At 42.8% G+C, this 17,273-nt stretch overlaps 2 protein-coding genes across 4 annotated transcripts; one reads left to right on the plus strand and one right to left on the minus strand.

Moving 5' to 3' along the window:
• Positions 1–45: 45 nt before the first annotated feature.
• Positions 46–12,063, plus strand: stt3a (STT3 oligosaccharyltransferase complex catalytic subunit A). 2 transcript variants are annotated; one of them, XM_080483907.1, is made up of 18 exons: positions 46–414; positions 2,211–2,331; positions 2,412–2,472; positions 3,634–3,755; positions 3,853–3,998; positions 5,210–5,300; positions 5,801–5,907; positions 5,992–6,156; positions 6,245–6,425; positions 6,707–6,862; positions 6,947–7,038; positions 7,123–7,278; positions 8,430–8,618; positions 8,702–8,818; positions 9,369–9,471; positions 9,573–9,761; positions 9,843–9,958; positions 11,339–12,063. In XM_080483907.1, exons 2-18 carry the CDS (start codon positions 2,244–2,246, stop codon positions 11,375–11,377), a joined length of 2,118 nt encoding a protein of 705 aa, XP_080340033.1. In that variant the 5' UTR covers positions 46–414; positions 2,211–2,243; the 3' UTR covers positions 11,378–12,063. The 2 variants fall into 2 exon arrangements, with proteins under 2 accessions (XP_080340033.1, XP_080340034.1); XM_080483908.1 differs by having other exon boundaries at positions 372–960.
• On the minus strand, positions 11,549–16,370 carry LOC308122214 (uncharacterized protein). Of its 2 annotated transcripts, XM_080483910.1 has the most exons (8): positions 16,254–16,370; positions 15,095–15,161; positions 14,268–15,025; positions 13,835–14,189; positions 13,689–13,749; positions 13,118–13,340; positions 12,734–13,036; positions 11,549–11,644 (listed from the first exon to the last, which is right to left on the minus strand). In XM_080483910.1, exons 1-7 carry the CDS (start codon positions 16,346–16,348, stop codon positions 12,766–12,768), a joined length of 1,830 nt encoding a protein of 609 aa, XP_080340036.1. In that variant the 5' UTR covers positions 16,349–16,370; the 3' UTR covers positions 11,549–11,644; positions 12,734–12,765. The 2 variants fall into 2 exon arrangements, with proteins under 2 accessions (XP_080340036.1, XP_080340035.1); XM_080483909.1 differs by lacking the exon at positions 11,549–11,644 and having other exon boundaries at positions 12,630–13,036.
• Between the last annotated feature and the right edge of the window lie 903 nt (positions 16,371–17,273).

Here is a 17,273-nt window from a genome sequence, read left to right on the forward strand (position 1 = left end):
CCTTCCTTACAACATATTTAACCTTTTTAAAAACCAGAAGGATTCACTCTGGAAAATATAATTGGCCCTTGTTATACCCTGGAGTGTTTGCTGATAGTAGCTTGCTTTGGGATTTAAAATGATTAATAGGAAACATTTTTGAAGCGCTTTAGTCCGTTTTGCAAAGCCGAATTCGTGTGAACTTACTTCCAGCCAGCAGGGGGCGCTGCGTCTCTTCCCCCGGTAAGGACACGTCACTTCGCCACAACGCTATAGAAGCCAGGAAGTTATATCTGATTGAAAGCCATTTAACCAATCACATCGGACCAAGATTACCAGCGAGTGACGCTTAGCCAATTAGCGCCCAGTCTGACGGCGTCGGGGCGGGCTTTACTCCACGGCGAAGGTTGTGAAGTGAATGCAGGAACGGAGCGGGTGAGTGTCGCTAAACAATTAAAGATTAAAACTGTTCTCACTCGAGAACTTGTAGTTTAATCTTGTCGGCTGACGTCGTGTGTGAACGGCTCGTTGGTATTTTTATGAATAAGTGAGTGGAGAGGTGCGTGGTCCGGGTTTTCATTAAGCTGTTAGTAGCAGGTTAGCTTTGCTAGCTACTCTCATTGAAGTGGATGGAGGCAGCCGGATGCAGGATTTATATTTATATTTTAACAAAATATAGGTGTTTTGCACCTTGCCTTGCACGCTTCTTTAACGCCAACTCAATGTTTCTTGGTAGATATTATCCCCTGCTGCTTCCTCGCTGTGTGATGTTGGGTATGGTGCTTCACCTATCCTTCAATGTCTCGCTTCACCTGTGGTATTAATATGCAAATAAACACGAGTTACGAGTCTGCAGAGATTTGCTGTGTCAGTTTGCACGTCGGGACAAACTTGAGAGTGCACCACATGCAGAAGAGGGTCCTGGATCCCTGCACAGGGCTTCAGGAGAGGCTGCTTCCTGCTTCCTGGCTCCACACTGTGGTGCGTGGCCTAATCTGGTTGGGCTGGACGGGAAAGTTGGCTCCTCTCGGTGATCAGTAAACTGTCTTTTGACACGTTGGATTATCTTTTTACAAAACAAACACGTTTATCTGAAAGTGTGTAAATTCTGCGGCACATTTTTTCCCCTACTGCTCTTTAAAAATTGACAGTTTGAATGAGATCAATGCTGGAAGTTGACAAAGAAATCCTACATATATCATAAATCAAACCTTTTGTTAGTAGCTCTAATAGTATAGCTTTTAGTAGTAATAGTAGCTTTGTTCAGAAATATATTCAAACAAGGTGATTAAGAAAGTCATAAAAAGGAGGCTAAATAATAATCTTTAAGATTAATGTAATAAAATAAGTAACATCTATTTAAAGTCCTGATTTAAAGGAAGTGAGCATGTCAGCGGGAACTTTGTTCCACAGGTAAGAAGCAAATAAAAGCTGCTTCACATTGTTTCTTCTGTCTCTGGGAACACTTCATCTTTACTCTTTGAGTCCATTCAAAGCTTTATAGAGCAGAAGTCAGATGTTGAAGTGGATCCTTTGACACACAGGCAGCCAGCGCAGATTGAAGCTCAGTTGTAATGTGCTTCAACCTCTTTGTGTTGCTGAGGATTCTGAATGAGCTGCAGCTGTCTGACATTTTACACTGAGACCTGTAAATGGACCAGGCACTGATCCAGACTCCCATTAAAGAAATGAACAAGTTTACATGAGTTGTTTGCTCAGAAATAATTTCCTGCAATATTTTTCAGATGCTCATGGGATGTTTTTGTTATCTTATACTGTGATTGTTGAATTCCAGGTCTTAGTCCATAAATACACCCAGATTTCTGCTTTGATTGGATGTCTTAAGTAACATGGAGTCTAGATGAGCACTGACCTTTGACCTTTCTTCTGTGGGGCTGAAAACGGTTACCTCCCTTTTTTCTGGGTTAAGTGGTAAAAGGTTGTGTTTCTGACTCTGGGAACACTGTGAAACTCCTCTTGAGGACCTCAGTGGTCTTGAGGTTTCATATACTACAAGTAATTCTGAGATGTACTTTAGTTTTCCACCACATAGAAAGCCACTTTACGGCGTCATTCTTACAATATAGGAGTTTCCTCAGGCAGTTTGTATAGTTTGAGGACTGTCACATGATCGAATAACTGACATTGGTCATGTTTTACTATGTATGGGTGCATATTTTTGTAGCATGGTTCCTTGATGTACGCTAAATAAGTTGTTTTCCTCTCTCTAGGTAGTACGGTGATTTGTCCCTAACCCCGCCAAAATGACCAAGTTGGGCTTTCTGCGTTTGTCCTATGAGAAGCAGGACACGCTGCTGAAGCTGCTCATCCTGTCCATGGCTGCTGTCCTCTGTGAGTCCACCGGTACCAGCAGTGTCACCCCGATACTTAAACAAACAAACACTCATGGGCTTTTCTTTCTCCTCCTCAAGCATTCTCCACTAGATTGTTCTCTGTGTTGAGGTTTGAAAGCGTCATCCACGAGTTCGATCCGTAAGTGCTGCCTTCGTTGCTGTTATTGGTTGAATTTCTGTTTTAATGATATGCTTAATTGTTTCATTGTTCCGGTTCCATTTAGTTGTAGCACGACAATAAAGAAAGCTTTCTTTATCATATTACTGTAAGGGTATATTGCAATTAATCCATACTGCAGTGTCAACATATTCACTAGACAAACTGCAACAAATTTACCCTGATAAATTCACAAAGATTATTTTATCAATTAATACATTTTAATTGATTGACAACCAAAGTTTATCTCACTCCTGTTGGCTACAGATCAAAAGTCAAAATCAAGGGGGAAAAAAATGAACAAAGAATGGGTTAACAAACTGATCCACTTCTTATATAGCGCTCGTTGAAAATGCAAACAAATATATTTAAAAAAAAAAGAATACAGCCCAGTCGCAGCTGGTGTGGGCTCATAAAAGAGCTCTGTTGTTTGGAAGAAATCTCAAAGCAGAAACATTCATAAAATAAGAAATCTTAAGTGCATCATCACATGTTCACAAAATATTGTGCACCTCTAGTGTACAGTAAGATGTAGTCTCTACCTTATGATGCATTATCTTAATGTTTTATTCACGTTGGGTGCTGCTGTTTGTTTTTGTAATGAAACCACACGCATATGCCCACAGAACAATACGCTGTCAAAATTTACAACAGCAAGTACAGTGACATTCAAGTGGACGGATGACCAAGTTGGATTGTTATTACGGGGACTGTCAACTATAAAACTACCAAGTCCCAGGAGAATATGGACTGGGGGGGTCCTGAGTTTAAAAGTAGATTTGCCCCTTAAAGTCTTTTACAACTTAAATTCTGCAACTTCAAAAAGATTGTAGCAGCCACTTTGTCCTGGTGTCTTTTAGTTTGACCTGGATCAGGTTTATTTGTTTTCGTAGGGTGACCTGAACCACAGAACCTGTGGACAGACTTTGCTTAAATTTAGCAGACTCACAGATAATATGCAAAGGAGGAAGCGAATCAAAATCATATTCTGAATTCTAGGTCCATGACAAAGTATTGAGAGCCATGATATGATCCACATATCGAAGTGTACATTGGTGAACACATAAGTCTCAACACATTCCCTCTTGCATTGCCTTGTTTCTATTGGATTTTGCCCTTTTAAAACTTTTCTGTCACTTTCAGCTACTTCAACTACCGTACCACCCGCTTCCTGGCAGAAGAAGGCTTTTATAAGTTTCACAACTGGTTCGATGACAGGGCTTGGTATCCTTTAGGGAGGATCATTGGTGGCACCATTTATCCAGGTGAGACTCCATAGAGAACCGTTTCTGAGCCTGGATGTGATGCACTTCTCTCAGGTTTGATCACAAAGGATGCCCTCTCTTCTTCTTCCCTCACTAGGACTGATGATTACGTCTGCCCTCCTCTACCACGTGCTGCATTTTTTCCATATCACCATCGACATCCGGAACGTCTGCGTCTTCCTGGCTCCCCTCTTCTCCTCTTTCACCGCCATCGTCACCTACCACTTCACCAAGGAGTTGAAGGTGAAGACTCGGATGGGTCTGTTTGGGACATTATCCAGATTTTTTCACACTCTCCCAGGTCCCGTTTACTCAAAGATGTTTGAAGAGAAACGACATCAATTTTGCATTTTTGTTTCAGAAAGGTTTTGCGTCTACATGGCAACACTTTTAAAATTATGTCAGTTTACACAGAAACACTGAAAACCATGTAGTTTTCATGTGGGGCCACTTGTAGGTTCTGTCGTGTTTTTGTATAGAAATTACACGCACATGCGTGCAGAGAACAATACAATGTAAACATTAATAATAGGAGCCGTTTTCAAAAAGTTGTGTTTTCAGTGAGTCCGAGCTCCGTGGCCGTGTAAAGGGACACTTCAAACGGAATGAAAGTTTATCCGCTTTGATAAATTTTACTCACTTGAGTTGTTTGTTATTTAGAATAACAAAATTAAGCAATTACAGTTGTGCTTAGCCACCAATCACACCGTTTGTTTAATTTCAGACTCAAACAATCAGAATATCCTTAATTTTACTGAATAGTATGTCCCTATTTTTAACAAGGATTTTTAAAAATGTTCCGTCCTTTCAAACCAACGCTTCTTTGCCTGAAATATTGTAATGATCTTTTCAGGACAGTTTTCACCATGATCAAGTTCTAAATTGGTTACAGTGCATAAGTTTCCTGGTAAACCAAGGGTGTCAAACACATTTAAGTTCAGGGGTCCTATTCGGGTTAATTTCATCTTTAGTGGGCCACACTGCTAAAATAGAGCCAAAATTACCTTTAGATTTAAATTCTAGGTTTTTTCTCTGTTGCGACGTTGAGTATACACAATGAAAATGTCGATTTTCACAAAACCCAATAATTACTACAGAAAATGACTACAATCTCAACATAATACCAATTTTGATTGAACTTTCTGGTGCAAAAAACAGTGAAATGTCGAGACAACTGTTGCATCATGAATGAGTTTACAAATGGCTTTTAGGCTAATGCTAGTTGGTTAGCGTTCACTGCAGCATCGCCGACATCTCAGCTCGGGTCTCAGTGTTGTGTTTCGTCTGCTACTCTTGAGAATTAAACAAATAAATAAATTCATCAATTTCTTTTGACATATTTGTCATTTGCTTGGTGGTTTGGCTGGATTGGAGCCTCCCGCGAGCCTGTTTTGCCCACGGGCCTTATGTCTGACACCCCCGATGTAACAACCATGGCTGCCTCTGTCCTGCAGGATGCCGGAGCCGGACTTCTGGCTGCTGCCATGATCGCTGTGGTGCCGGGTTACATCTCTCGCTCTGTTGCTGGCTCCTATGATAATGAAGGTAACAGAGAAAGATTTATTAGTATGTTGAGTCTACATGACACTATAGTTGCTCTATAATATATAATCAATAATATTTATCAGAGGGAAAATATATATAAACATCCACCTCGCTATGGGATGAACACAAACTGTAGAATATGTAATGAGAACTAGATGTGATTAGTGTTGTCTGTGCTGGGTATAAAGATAAAATGTAAAAAGAAATTCTGTGGGATTTGTGCATATAAATCACTTCATTTATTCTGAGCGCATTAATGTTTCATAGATTTGCAACCAAGATTTCATTGGTGATTATCTAAAATCAAAATGCAGGAACATTTAGTGAAAACGTTCCTCATCTTAGGTCTGTAGCAACAGATCTATCTAAAAAAAAAATTACACTTGAACTGAAATACTTAAAAGTTTTTTGCTTTATTCCTTATGATTTAGACACAAATTAAGCATAAAAATTATTGGATCACATGGTGGTTTTTTTTTCCTGTACTCGTCCTCCCTCAGGTATTGCCATCTTCTGCATGCTCCTGACTTACTACATGTGGATAAAGGCTGTGAAAACCGGCTCGGTGTACTGGTCGTCCATGTGCGCGCTGGCCTACTTCTACATGGTGAGACCGCGTCATCATCCTGCACCTCATGCTGCTTCCGTTTGAGTGTGCAGATGTGGTGATCGGGTCTTTGTGTGTCTTCAGGTTTCCTCCTGGGGAGGCTACGTGTTCCTGATCAACCTCATCCCGCTCCACGTCCTGGTGCTCATGCTCACAGGCCGCTTCTCTCACCGCATCTATGTGGCTTACTGCACCGTGTACTGCCTGGGCACAGTCCTCTCCATGCAGATCTCTTTTGTCGGTTTCCAGGTGAGAAGCTCGGCGTGGCCCTGTTAAAAACGAGACATTTAGGTGCTCTTCGTTCTGTGACACGCTTTTCTCTCGTTGGGCTCGCCAGCCGGTGCAGTCGTCGGAGCACATGGCCGCTTTCGGCGTGTTCGGCCTGTGTCAGATCCACGCTTTCGTCGACTACCTGCGCAGCAAACTCAACGCGCAGCAGTTTGAAGTGCTGTTCAAGAGCGTGATCTCTCTGGTGGGCTTCGTGCTGCTGTCGGTGGGCGCCGTGCTCATGCTCACAGGTGAGACCAGCCACACTCGGGAAGGACAAACATGGTGAATTCAAATGAGATGGAGACTTTGTGTTGTTCCAATTGGGGTTAATGGATAGAAGAGAAAAGCATAGGACAGAGACAAAAATCAGTCCAGGGTGTCCTGAACCAGTTTAAGCTAATTGAATGGAAAAGTCTTGAGCCTAACTTTAAAAGCAGACTCTTCTCAGCCTCCCCAACTGAAACTGGAAGCTGGTTCCACGTTGGAGGAACCTGGTAGCTGAAGGCTCCCGTTCTCTTGAATCTTCCAGGTAAAATCTCTCCCTGGACTGGACGTTTCTACTCCCTTCTGGACCCGTCCTACGCCAAGAACAACATCCCCATCATCGCCTCAGTCTCCGAGCACCAGCCCACAACTTGGTCGTCGTACTACTTCGACCTGCAGCTGCTCGTCTTCATGTTCCCGGGTGAGACAAGAAGCTCACAGCGACTGAGCGGATTCTGTGTTGTCGCTTCATTACTGAAGCAGGTTTATGTTTGCCTCCTTTCAGTCGGTCTTTACTACTGCTTCAACAACCTGTCCGACGCCAGGATCTTCATCATCATGTACGGAGTCACCAGCATGTACTTCTCCGCTGTCATGGTACGACTGCACACATCATTAGCTCCACGCCCACATGTGATCCAACACGCGCATGTTGAATGAGGTGGTTTGTTGAACCCTCAGGTGCGTCTCATGTTGGTGTTGGCTCCCGTCATGTGCATCCTGTCGGGCATTGGCGTGTCGCAGGTGCTCACCACGTACATGAAGAACCTGGACGTGAGCCGGCCCGACAAGAAGAGCAAGAAGCAGCAGGACGCCACCTACCCCATCAAGAACGAGGTGGGTGTTCGCGATAGGGATACACCAATACCACTTTCACGAAAGGACGGGTACTAACCTTTAGCAACGAGTACCAATTAAATGTCGTAAAGCCGGATTTATACTCCATTCTGAAACAATATGCGAAGGCTGTCCGTTGCCATGAAGCACACATTTAAACTAATGAGTGACATTGGGCTAACTGCTGGTTCAAATGTCAGACCCGATATTAGTATCGGTATCTGTGCATCCCTTGTTCACAAAGGTTTTTTTGTATTTTTCTAAATGAACTCCAGTGTGATTGTTTCACAAGAGAGCTTCATTTCTGGAATTGTGAAATCCGCCATCCGAACTCTGTGTAGAAAAGCGGATTGAGTTTGTTCAATGTTCAAAGACTAAAGTGGTGTGTTTTACAAATACTGTATGTATTTAATTGTTATTCTCGCCAACGCTGTCCAAATAACATTAAAAAAACAATATAGTTTGATTAATTTCTCATGTGAAAAAAGAAGCAAACTTCAAATCTGCTGCAAGTGATGCATCATGGGAGAGTTCAATCAGTGCAAATATTACAGGCAAACTAACTGGCCACCCCTTGTCTAGATTGAATATCAATTTGCTTGTCATTTTTGGTGTAAAGTTTCAGAACTAGGTTGTTTTCAATTATCCAAGTTTCAGATTGTACAATATCTCTCAAAAATCCAACAAACCTTTAAACATTCAAAGTTTTTTTTACTTCATTTTATTTCCTTATTTCTTAGTTACATGACTGTCTGAGGGGTGTCGGCAGCAGCTTCTTGTTAAAACTGAGAAACTTTAGCTTCATCTAACTGTTTCAGTGGATGTTTGCAGTTCGTGTAGCTCAGAGTTGTCAAGCACATTTTACTTCAGGGGCCACAATTTCATCTTGAGTGGGCCGGAATGTTAAAAATAGTACCATAACAACCTTTAAAATTTAAACTTTAAAGTTTTTCCTTGTCGTAGTGCAGAGTATGCTTGAAAAAAAATTCAATATTTTCACAAAAACAAACAATTACTACAGGTTTGGTGGCCATATTGACGCCTCTCGTGTGCCTCGTATTGGACACCCCTGCTGAAGCTGGTGATGCTCCTTTTCGTTTTGTTGTGGAACAGACAGACATGAAGTGAAACGTGTTGCGTTTCCTCTCCAGGTTGCCAGTGGAATGATTCTGGTCATGGCGTTCTTCCTGATCACGTACACCTTCCACTCCACCTGGGTGACCAGCGAGGCCTACTCCTCCCCCTCCATTGTGCTGTCAGCCCGCGGGGGAGACGGCAGCCGCATCATCTTCGACGACTTCAGAGAGGCTTACTACTGGCTGCGCCACAACACCCCCGAGGTCAGCCGTCTTTCGAGACGCACAGAAGGTTTTTTTAATCTCTGTCCACCCGCTGCCCGACTGAGCCGCGCTTCTGTGTGCAGGATGCTAAAGTCATGTCGTGGTGGGATTACGGCTATCAGATCACGGCCATGGCGAATCGGACCATTCTAGTGGACAACAACACGTGGAACAACACGCACATCTCCAGAGTTGGACAGGTGAGCTGAGGAGCTTTTAAGATGAGTGTGTTTGAAGTCGGGACGCACCGATACCTTAAAGGACGGGTATGCCATGCAGTGTCTAAGTGATATAATGGACAATAGCAGACACAGTCTCCTGGAGCGACAGAGAAGCAGCTCCAGCGGGCGGCTCCTGTCACTGCGCTGCAGAACAGAGCGATTCAGGAGGTCCTTCGTCCCCGCTGCAATAAGACTGTTTAATGCCTCCTGAACTCACTCACTCACTGCACTCAGAATCTTTATCGCTTTTTCACATTTTTCCAAATCCCATTTTAACTCTAATTTTATGGATATTTTAAACCTACTATTTTGCAATGGTTTTTTTTACTTATTTTATTCACATCTATGAAATAGTGTCGTATGAATGGAAGTGTGTTTTCTTTTGATGATCTGCGGGACAGTGGAATTTCCTTTCGGGGATCAATAAAGTGCTATCTATCTATCCATCTGACTCGATGCTGGTGTTGGTATCGTTGCCTCTCTAGTTTGAAGTGCTGTTGTATTGACTCGACTATGGGCTGCTCTGCAGGCGATGGCGTCCACAGAGGAGAGGGCCTATGAGATCATGAGGGAGCTGGATGTCAGTTACGTCCTGGTCATCTTTGGAGGACTGACGGGTTACTCCTCTGATGGTGCGGAACACAACACACACACACACACACACACAGAGTCAAACAGTGTCCGTGAGTGTGTTCGGTTTTAAAGATGTGATGCGACTGTGTTTACCGGACAGACATCAATAAGTTCCTGTGGATGGTCCGCATCGGGGGGAGCACGGACACAGGGAAACACATCAAGGAGCACGACTACTACACCCCCACCGGGGAGTTCAGGGTGGACCGCGAGGGCTCGCCCGTCCTGCTCAACTGCCTCATGTACAAGATGTGCTACTACCGCTTTGGGCAGGTCTACACGGAGGCCAGTGAGTAGCTCGTGTCACCCACGCTCACTTTACCACGTCCGAATAACTGCTGGAGCCTTTAACACTGGCGCTGTTCCGCAGAGCGCCCCCCCGGCTACGACCGTGTGAGGAACGCTGAGATCGGGAACAAAGACTTTGAGCTGGACGTGCTGGAGGAGGCCTACACAACAGAGCACTGGCTGGTTAGGATATACAAGGTAAACCAGCATCAAACATTTTCAGTTATTTTTACAGTCGCATCCTGGTAACCAAAGGGTTTGAAGCCTGTTTGAATATGTCATAACATCAGTTAACATTAAAATTTTAAACCTTGAAGCCACAACTACAGTTTGTTCAAGATTTAGTTTAGTTTCTAGGTTAAAACACATAAACCGTGTGTCAAAGTAAATGTTTGTGGGCCAAAACTGACCCAAAGAGGCTTTAATCCGGCCAAACAACCAAGCAAATTGTAGAAATTCAAAGAAAACATCGATTTATTTTTTCTAAGCGTAGCGGACGTGACACAACACTTGAGACCTGAGCTAAAATATCAGTGATGTTGCTATGAAAGTTGTCAAACCAGCATTAGTCTCAAAGCCATGCTGTCAGGATGAGTTCGTTACAAAAACAAGCAGAATGCCACAACTATAAGTGAAGTTATTTTAAGCATTTCACTTAATTTTGCACCAGAACCGTTCATTAATTTTGCCTTCATGTTGCAATTGTCATAATTTTTTTTTGTAATTGTTTTGTGAAAATATAGACATTTCCATCACGTCTCTGCGCCACAACAAAGTGTTTAAATTTAAAGGTTATTATGGCACTATTTTACCAGACCAGCCCATTCGAGATCAAACCTGGCTGTATGTGGCCCCTGAACTGAAATGTGTTGGACACCCCTGCTCTAAATATTTTAGTTGTGCAAGTAAAAAAAACAACCTAAAATGAAGCACGTTTTCACTGTATTTTAATTTATTGAGATCAGATATTATGAAAGTTTCTTTACCATCTTTAAAATTTTTTACTTGCTTTCTAATGGCAGCAATGTTTTCAGTCATCGTTTGTTGTTGTTACCAGTTGTCGTGAAAGTAACTTGAACATAAATAGTAACAAGCAACATAAAAAAAGCTCCAAATCTTATTTGTACTTGGTTCCAGCCGGTGTTAAATCTCGATGTCACTTGTGGTATTGTGTGTGCTTATATTGAAAGTTTTTGAGACAAAGATGTTTGAAACGCCAAAAACATAAAAAAAAAACAAAAAAAAAAACACCGTCCACTGATCATGAAAGAAAAGTGAGTTGCTGATTTTTTAATTGGAGTAAACTGCAGAAATCAGGCCAAGATGAAACGCTCTAGGACAAGGAACCCAAATCACCCCAAGCAGCAGCAGAAAGGGTGAAAAAAAACTCCACCTCAGACGTCCTCAACATGCTGATTATTGGTTTTTGGCAAAATAAATGTTCAATGGAGATACGTTCAACCCTGAACTTTTCTGAAAACGAAATAGCACGAAACGATTCCTTTTGACTTTAAAACCAGAGTAAATTTAGCCTAAAGCTGTAAAAGGAGGATCTTTGAACCACGTGTTGTGTTCCAGGTGAAAGATTTGGACAACCGAGGCCTGTCGAGGACATAGAAGCTCCACGCGGCGGCGAGCAAACAGCCTTTTAGCGCACAGCACTGATGGCCTTCCCCTGAGGTCTGCAGATGAGCGGGAATAAAGAGAGAAAGAAGAGGAGAGAGTACTTTTTATACTTTTTGTTTGGGGAAGAGAGTTGCATCAAAGAGATTTTTTTTTTTTTTTTTTTTTTTGTTTTGGGATGTGAATGAGTTTAATTTTTGTTGTAATAAAACGGCTCATCTGGGATCAGATCTTCAGGGAGCTGGTGTCAAAACGTCCAGTCTGTCAGGAAGCAGCCAAAAGAAAAGTGGTGTTCATTTGTGGACGCTTTGAATTTTTACAATGTGGTCTATTAAAGTCAGATTAAAATGTGGTGAAACATTTGATTTTCTTTTTTTTTTTTTTTAACTACAGCCTCAACACACCACTGAAATGTTCCAGCATCATAGCAGCACATGTTGACACAGATTCTAATATCAACCTCTTTTGAAAAGAGTTACTTCCAAACTACAGAAGGAATACAAATCCGAGTTTCAGATCATGTTGCTGTTCCCAGATGTCTCCCGAGTCGCAACATCATTCATATCAAACATCTAAATGGCAAAACTGAATAAATCCAGGAGAGAACCTGTCGTTTGGACACCACATGTGTAAAAATGTTGAAAATAAAGCATGAAATTACAATAAAAAGCTTGCTTATTAAGAAATCCAGCTTAAATATCAAATGACTTGATAAACAATCAGGAAGATCAGAAATGAAGCATGAATTTGAGGAAAGTGGACTAAAGCAGAACTGAAATGAGACAATCTGGATTAAAAATGAAGCTCAATTAGAATGGAGAATAAATCTCTAGAAATTGTAACACTAAAGCAGAGATGTAAAATAAACAGCAATTTGCATGAATATTTAGAATAAACTGGAAAAACAGGTGACACCTTGACTTTATCAGAAGGAAATCAAAGGATCATGGATTAGTATTTCTTCCTAGCCTACCTTTATTTTGTATTGTGCAGGATTATCTTCAATTTGAAAGAGGAGGGCAGATTAGTTTGATTTTGATCCTACAGCAAAGAAACAAACATTGCCTCATAAAGCTAAAATATCCTAAAGTCTTTTTATCCTCATATTTACTGTCAGGATGAAACTAAATATAAAAAAAATCTTCACATGACCTCAACAAATCAGCACTTTAGATGAGAACAAACTTTCTTTATTGTAGTGCGTGTGCAGTACATTGTCAACTTTTGATTAAAAGATGAAAGCGTTAAAAGAATTTGATACATTAGGAATTAGACAACCACAAATAGCTTAAGAGGTAAAATAATGTTATAATAAAGCCAGTAAAGTGTCCAGTTAGTGTCAGTCCGTACATTTCTTCTTGAGCAGTATTGCAGTATCGGGCTCAGAGCCGGTGGGGTCCGTCGCCGGGCAGCTCGTCCAGCAGCGCCACGTTCCTCCTGCAGATGAAGGCGTTGGGGTCGTCGTCCATCGTCAGCAGCTCGGCCAGCGACGACACGCTCGGGTCGTGGTCCTGCAGCATCGCCGGCAGGCGCGACGACGTCCGCTGGATGCGGGAGGAGCGCCGCACGGGCGTGACGAACTTCAGGTCGCCGATGTTGATCTTCTTCCTGGACGAACGTGCGCCAGCCTCGTCTTCCAGGGTTTTCTTGACGCTGCGGTGGAAGAGATATTCAGTTTTAGCATCGACGTGGCTGAAGAAGCTAAACGAACGGCTATAGAGACGGTGAGCTCACCTCTGCAGGTACGGAGTCGTCTTGATGCTGTACTTGATCACTGATGCTTCCTCCGCCTGCGAGGGCGACTCCGTCACACCTTCATCACTTTCTCCATCATCATTATCATCCTCCGTGTGCACTTTCTCGTCAACTTCCTCCTCAGACTTTTCATCTTCTGCCTCCTCTGGTCTGCTGCTCTCCATTTCAGCCTCACTGCACTCGTCCGTCGCCTGGAGGCAATCTGTCAAACACATTCAGAACAACACATTTACTGCAAAGGACTACACATTTTCTTAAGAATAAATAACGAATGTTAATCGCTTTGGGTCCATCAAGGATTATGCAGATTAAATTCATATTTACTTTTTTATTCATACATGTTTTTCTATTGTTGAATTTAATTTCTTATGTTGGGTAAATGTCCCGCGAGTATTCCTTTCCCTTTCAAACAGAATTGAGGAAAATAATAATAAAAGCATCCAAACAAGCACAAGATACTCATTTTCATTGCTTATAAACCCAAAAGTTACATCTTATAAAGTAAAAATGTCTGACATTCAAGTTTGGTGGTACAGAGCGACAAACCTACCATCACTGCATTCAGATGGTGTTTCCATTGCTTCCAGGGCGTGGCACAGATTCACAACAATCTGGAAACATAAAAACAATACTCTGAATTAACAGCGAAGGAAGTACCACTTTTAACCACTTCAAACAAAAAAATGGCGTCCTTACGTCTTCCATTCCTTCATGTGGATCGAGTTCGGAGACTTCCAGCAGCTGCAGAGACGTCTCCATGACGAGGGGCGTTTTGCTGGGCGCCGGGAGCCCTGCTTCCTGTGTGTCTGCACAGTGCGGAGCAGCAGCAGGAGGAGCAGCAGCAGAGTCGAGCATGTGTGCATCCACATTGGGTTCAGGTCCACACACTCTGTGTGCAGCCGGCTGAGCCCCGTCGCCACGCCCACTCAGAGGTTTGGGATCGGCTTCAGGTTTTGCGGCGGTTTTGTTTTTGGCGGGAGCTGCTGATGCCGCCATGGTCGGTCTTTTCAAGGTCTTCCCTTTAGAAGCCAGCCACTCGGCCAGTTTCGCCCTGTTGAAGGAAGACAAACCCTTTAGTGATTTAAAAAAGTAACTGGAACGCGGGCCGCATGTGTGAGACGGGGTTTACCTCCTCTCCTCGGCGGTCTCCATGTTGAGTCTGTACTGACTGAGGCTGCTGGAGGCGGGAGGCTTGTTGACCTTCCTCTCTGTGACCGCGACCTTTGGTTTAGTGGCTGGGATGGTTCTGGTAGGAGGCCGAGTGGAGGAGAGAGCAGCAGCAGCAGGGCGGCTGCCGGCCGCGGGTTTGGTCATCTGAGTGCGTTTATCAAAGGCAGACTTGGACCTCGTCACCGCGGCCTGCCGAGTTCCCCGCGCTGGAAGCTCAGAAACAGACTTGGACCTGCTTTTGGTCACATTCCCAACCCGTTGGCTCTCCGTTCTGGCTGCGGAGGGTTTGGGATCCAGGCAATTCAGACTGGAACTCGACTTCCAAATGGATCCGATCTTCGACTGGATGATTCTGCCTTTGTACAGTCCAGGAGCTGCTTTGACTGGAGCGACAGCGGCTGGAGGTTTCGGAGCTTCTGCAGACATTTTCTTGATCTTTGCGGCCTGCTCGGTGATGAAGGCTCTGCTGTGTGTTTGTCGCTGGATATCAGCGGCGGAGCCTCCTTTCCCATCTCTCTGAGCAACCGTTACCTTTTTCGCAGCCACACTGGACACCGACGTCAGACCAGCCGGTTTCACTTTGGATTTGAGAGAATCGTCTGTTGACGGGATCTCCTCTTTTTTGTTGCCCTTCTGTTGGAAAGGGGGTGCGGACGTCTTGTCCCGTTTGATGAAGCCTTTGCTTCCATGAGCAGGCTGAGCGTTTTCTTTATTCCCCTGTTAAAATGAAAGAGTTAACTCAGCAGCCCAGACAAGAGAACAAGCAATGATCAGATGTATTCTTACTTTTTTGCTGGCGTGAATCCGTCTCGAGGAAGCAACGCTGTCCATCACTTCGCTTAGGAAAACACAACTAGTGGAGGAAAGATGAAAAATACAATAAAAACCAAAAACAACATCAGGTCGTCAGTAGCTGCGTTTATAGGCTCACTTATAAATTTTTTTTATCAATCTGATTGAATTCTTTACAATTCTAGAATCAGATTGTCCTGTTTACATGAACACTGAATAAAATAATACTAAAGTTGAGCCAGTTTATATGCACCAATCCCATAATGCACGGTGACATTCGCAACAAAATATAATCCAGAGAGTGGCACGGATTACTCTGCGACCTTTGGTAACAGACACACGCAAAGCTCCGACTGTAGGAAGTAACCCAACGTGTTGTTTATGTGGACTATGATCCGATCAGAACCCAGACTAAAGCACCCCTTATGAACTGATTTCAATCGGACAGTGCAAATATAATCAGACTGAAATATTTATATGGTGCAAAATCAATCGGTTCTGCATTTCAACGGATTATTTTTGCCCCATGAAGCGCAGCTCGTGTTGTGCCCACTACTCTTAAGGAATTTGTTTTAAAAAAAAAAATTGATGTTTTCTGTGGAATTTTCACAACTTGCTTGGTGTTTTGTCCGGCCGGATTAGAGACTCTTGCGTGCCGGTTTTGGTCCCCGGGTCTTATGTTTGTTACTCCTGTTGTAGAGAGAAAATCCCTCAAGGAAAAACCTGGACGTTCAAATTCAGTGGACCAGGTTTGCTTTTCACAATCAAGTATTAAAAAAAAAAAAAAGAGGGCTGGCAATCGGTCCGATCTTTAATTAGTAATCCCCAAATTATATGTAGATTAATTTCATGGATGTATCGTGTATAGGAATATAATCTATCGCAGATCAGTCAGTGTTATATCGCGTATGATATCGCAATAACTACCGTTTCAAATTATATTGTGTCTTCAAATTAAACAAGTAATTTTATTAAAAGTGTCAGTTGTAATAAAAAAAAAAGAAAATAGTAACGTTTATTCAGATTACACGCGCTAGTATGACAAGGCATCGTGCGTACAGGCGAAAAACTACACGTTCGAAAGACGTTATATGTAAGCGACACAAACTGTACACTCCGTGTTGTCATTTTGAATGAATAAACTTTGACTTACCGTGTTTTGGTGCCTCTCAAAGCTGTGAAAAAGGCAGACGAGCAGCTCCGCTCTGTGGAAAACAAACCGACTGAGGGTCTGCAGGAACAAACCATCCGATTCAATCTGTTCCCGCTGCGCTCTGATTGGCTCTCCGCGTCTCGCGAGAACACGGAGTGACCAACAGAACGCATCAACACATGAGAGCGAGATTTGAAGAAGAGCGCCCTCTTTCTTCTTCGTCGTCACAATGTTTGAATGTTTGAACCCAAACAGATTCCTGCAGTACCGGTCCACGCTAACAGACACACGCCCAAAGCAAAAACTGCCCTTGGAAAATAGGAAGAAAACGATCAGCAAGCTGTCGATTCGTGCAATGACAACACAAGAAATATACAAATTATTATAACTGAAAGTATTTTGTATTCTAAATGGAAATCACTTGTGAGAAATGGATGGTGACAAACACGTGATTTGTGAAGCTTCACATTCCCTTTGACAAAACATGGATTATCTACTTTTATTAGTGAAAAGGCCTCTTTTGGCTTAGATCTCATTTGTAAAAGTCCATAACTAAATTTTGATCAAACGCTGAATGAAAGTCATTCACGTGAGCTTGCTTTTTCACACATAAGGATACTTTTTTTGTGTAATTTCTCCAAAGAAATACTTTTTAAGGCTGTAGTTACGCACTGTGACCACAAGATGGCATAAACACTATAAAGTGTAACAATGCAACTGGAGTACAGAATGAAAATTAACTAAAGTCTATTAGTTTTCTACGAGTTTCTATTAAATCCCAGGACATAAGGGCGTTCTGATTTATGCTCATGGACATTAAAGCCCCGTTAGAAAAGAGCGTCATGATTAAACTTGTCCAGTAATAGTAGAGGTGGTGTGAAAGCAGCAGTGATGTTATGAGGCTCTGACTCTGATCATACAGTGCCGATTTATTGACGCAATCCAGTAATGCATCTTCTATACCGCTTCATCCTGTATGCATGCATAACTCACATGCATGTCTCTGGACTGTTGAGTTTC

Source organism: Lipophrys pholis (genome assembly GCF_963383615.2).
Source record: "Lipophrys pholis genome assembly, chromosome: 16".
Classification (NCBI taxonomy): Eukaryota; Metazoa; Chordata; class Actinopteri; order Blenniiformes; family Blenniidae; genus Lipophrys; species Lipophrys pholis.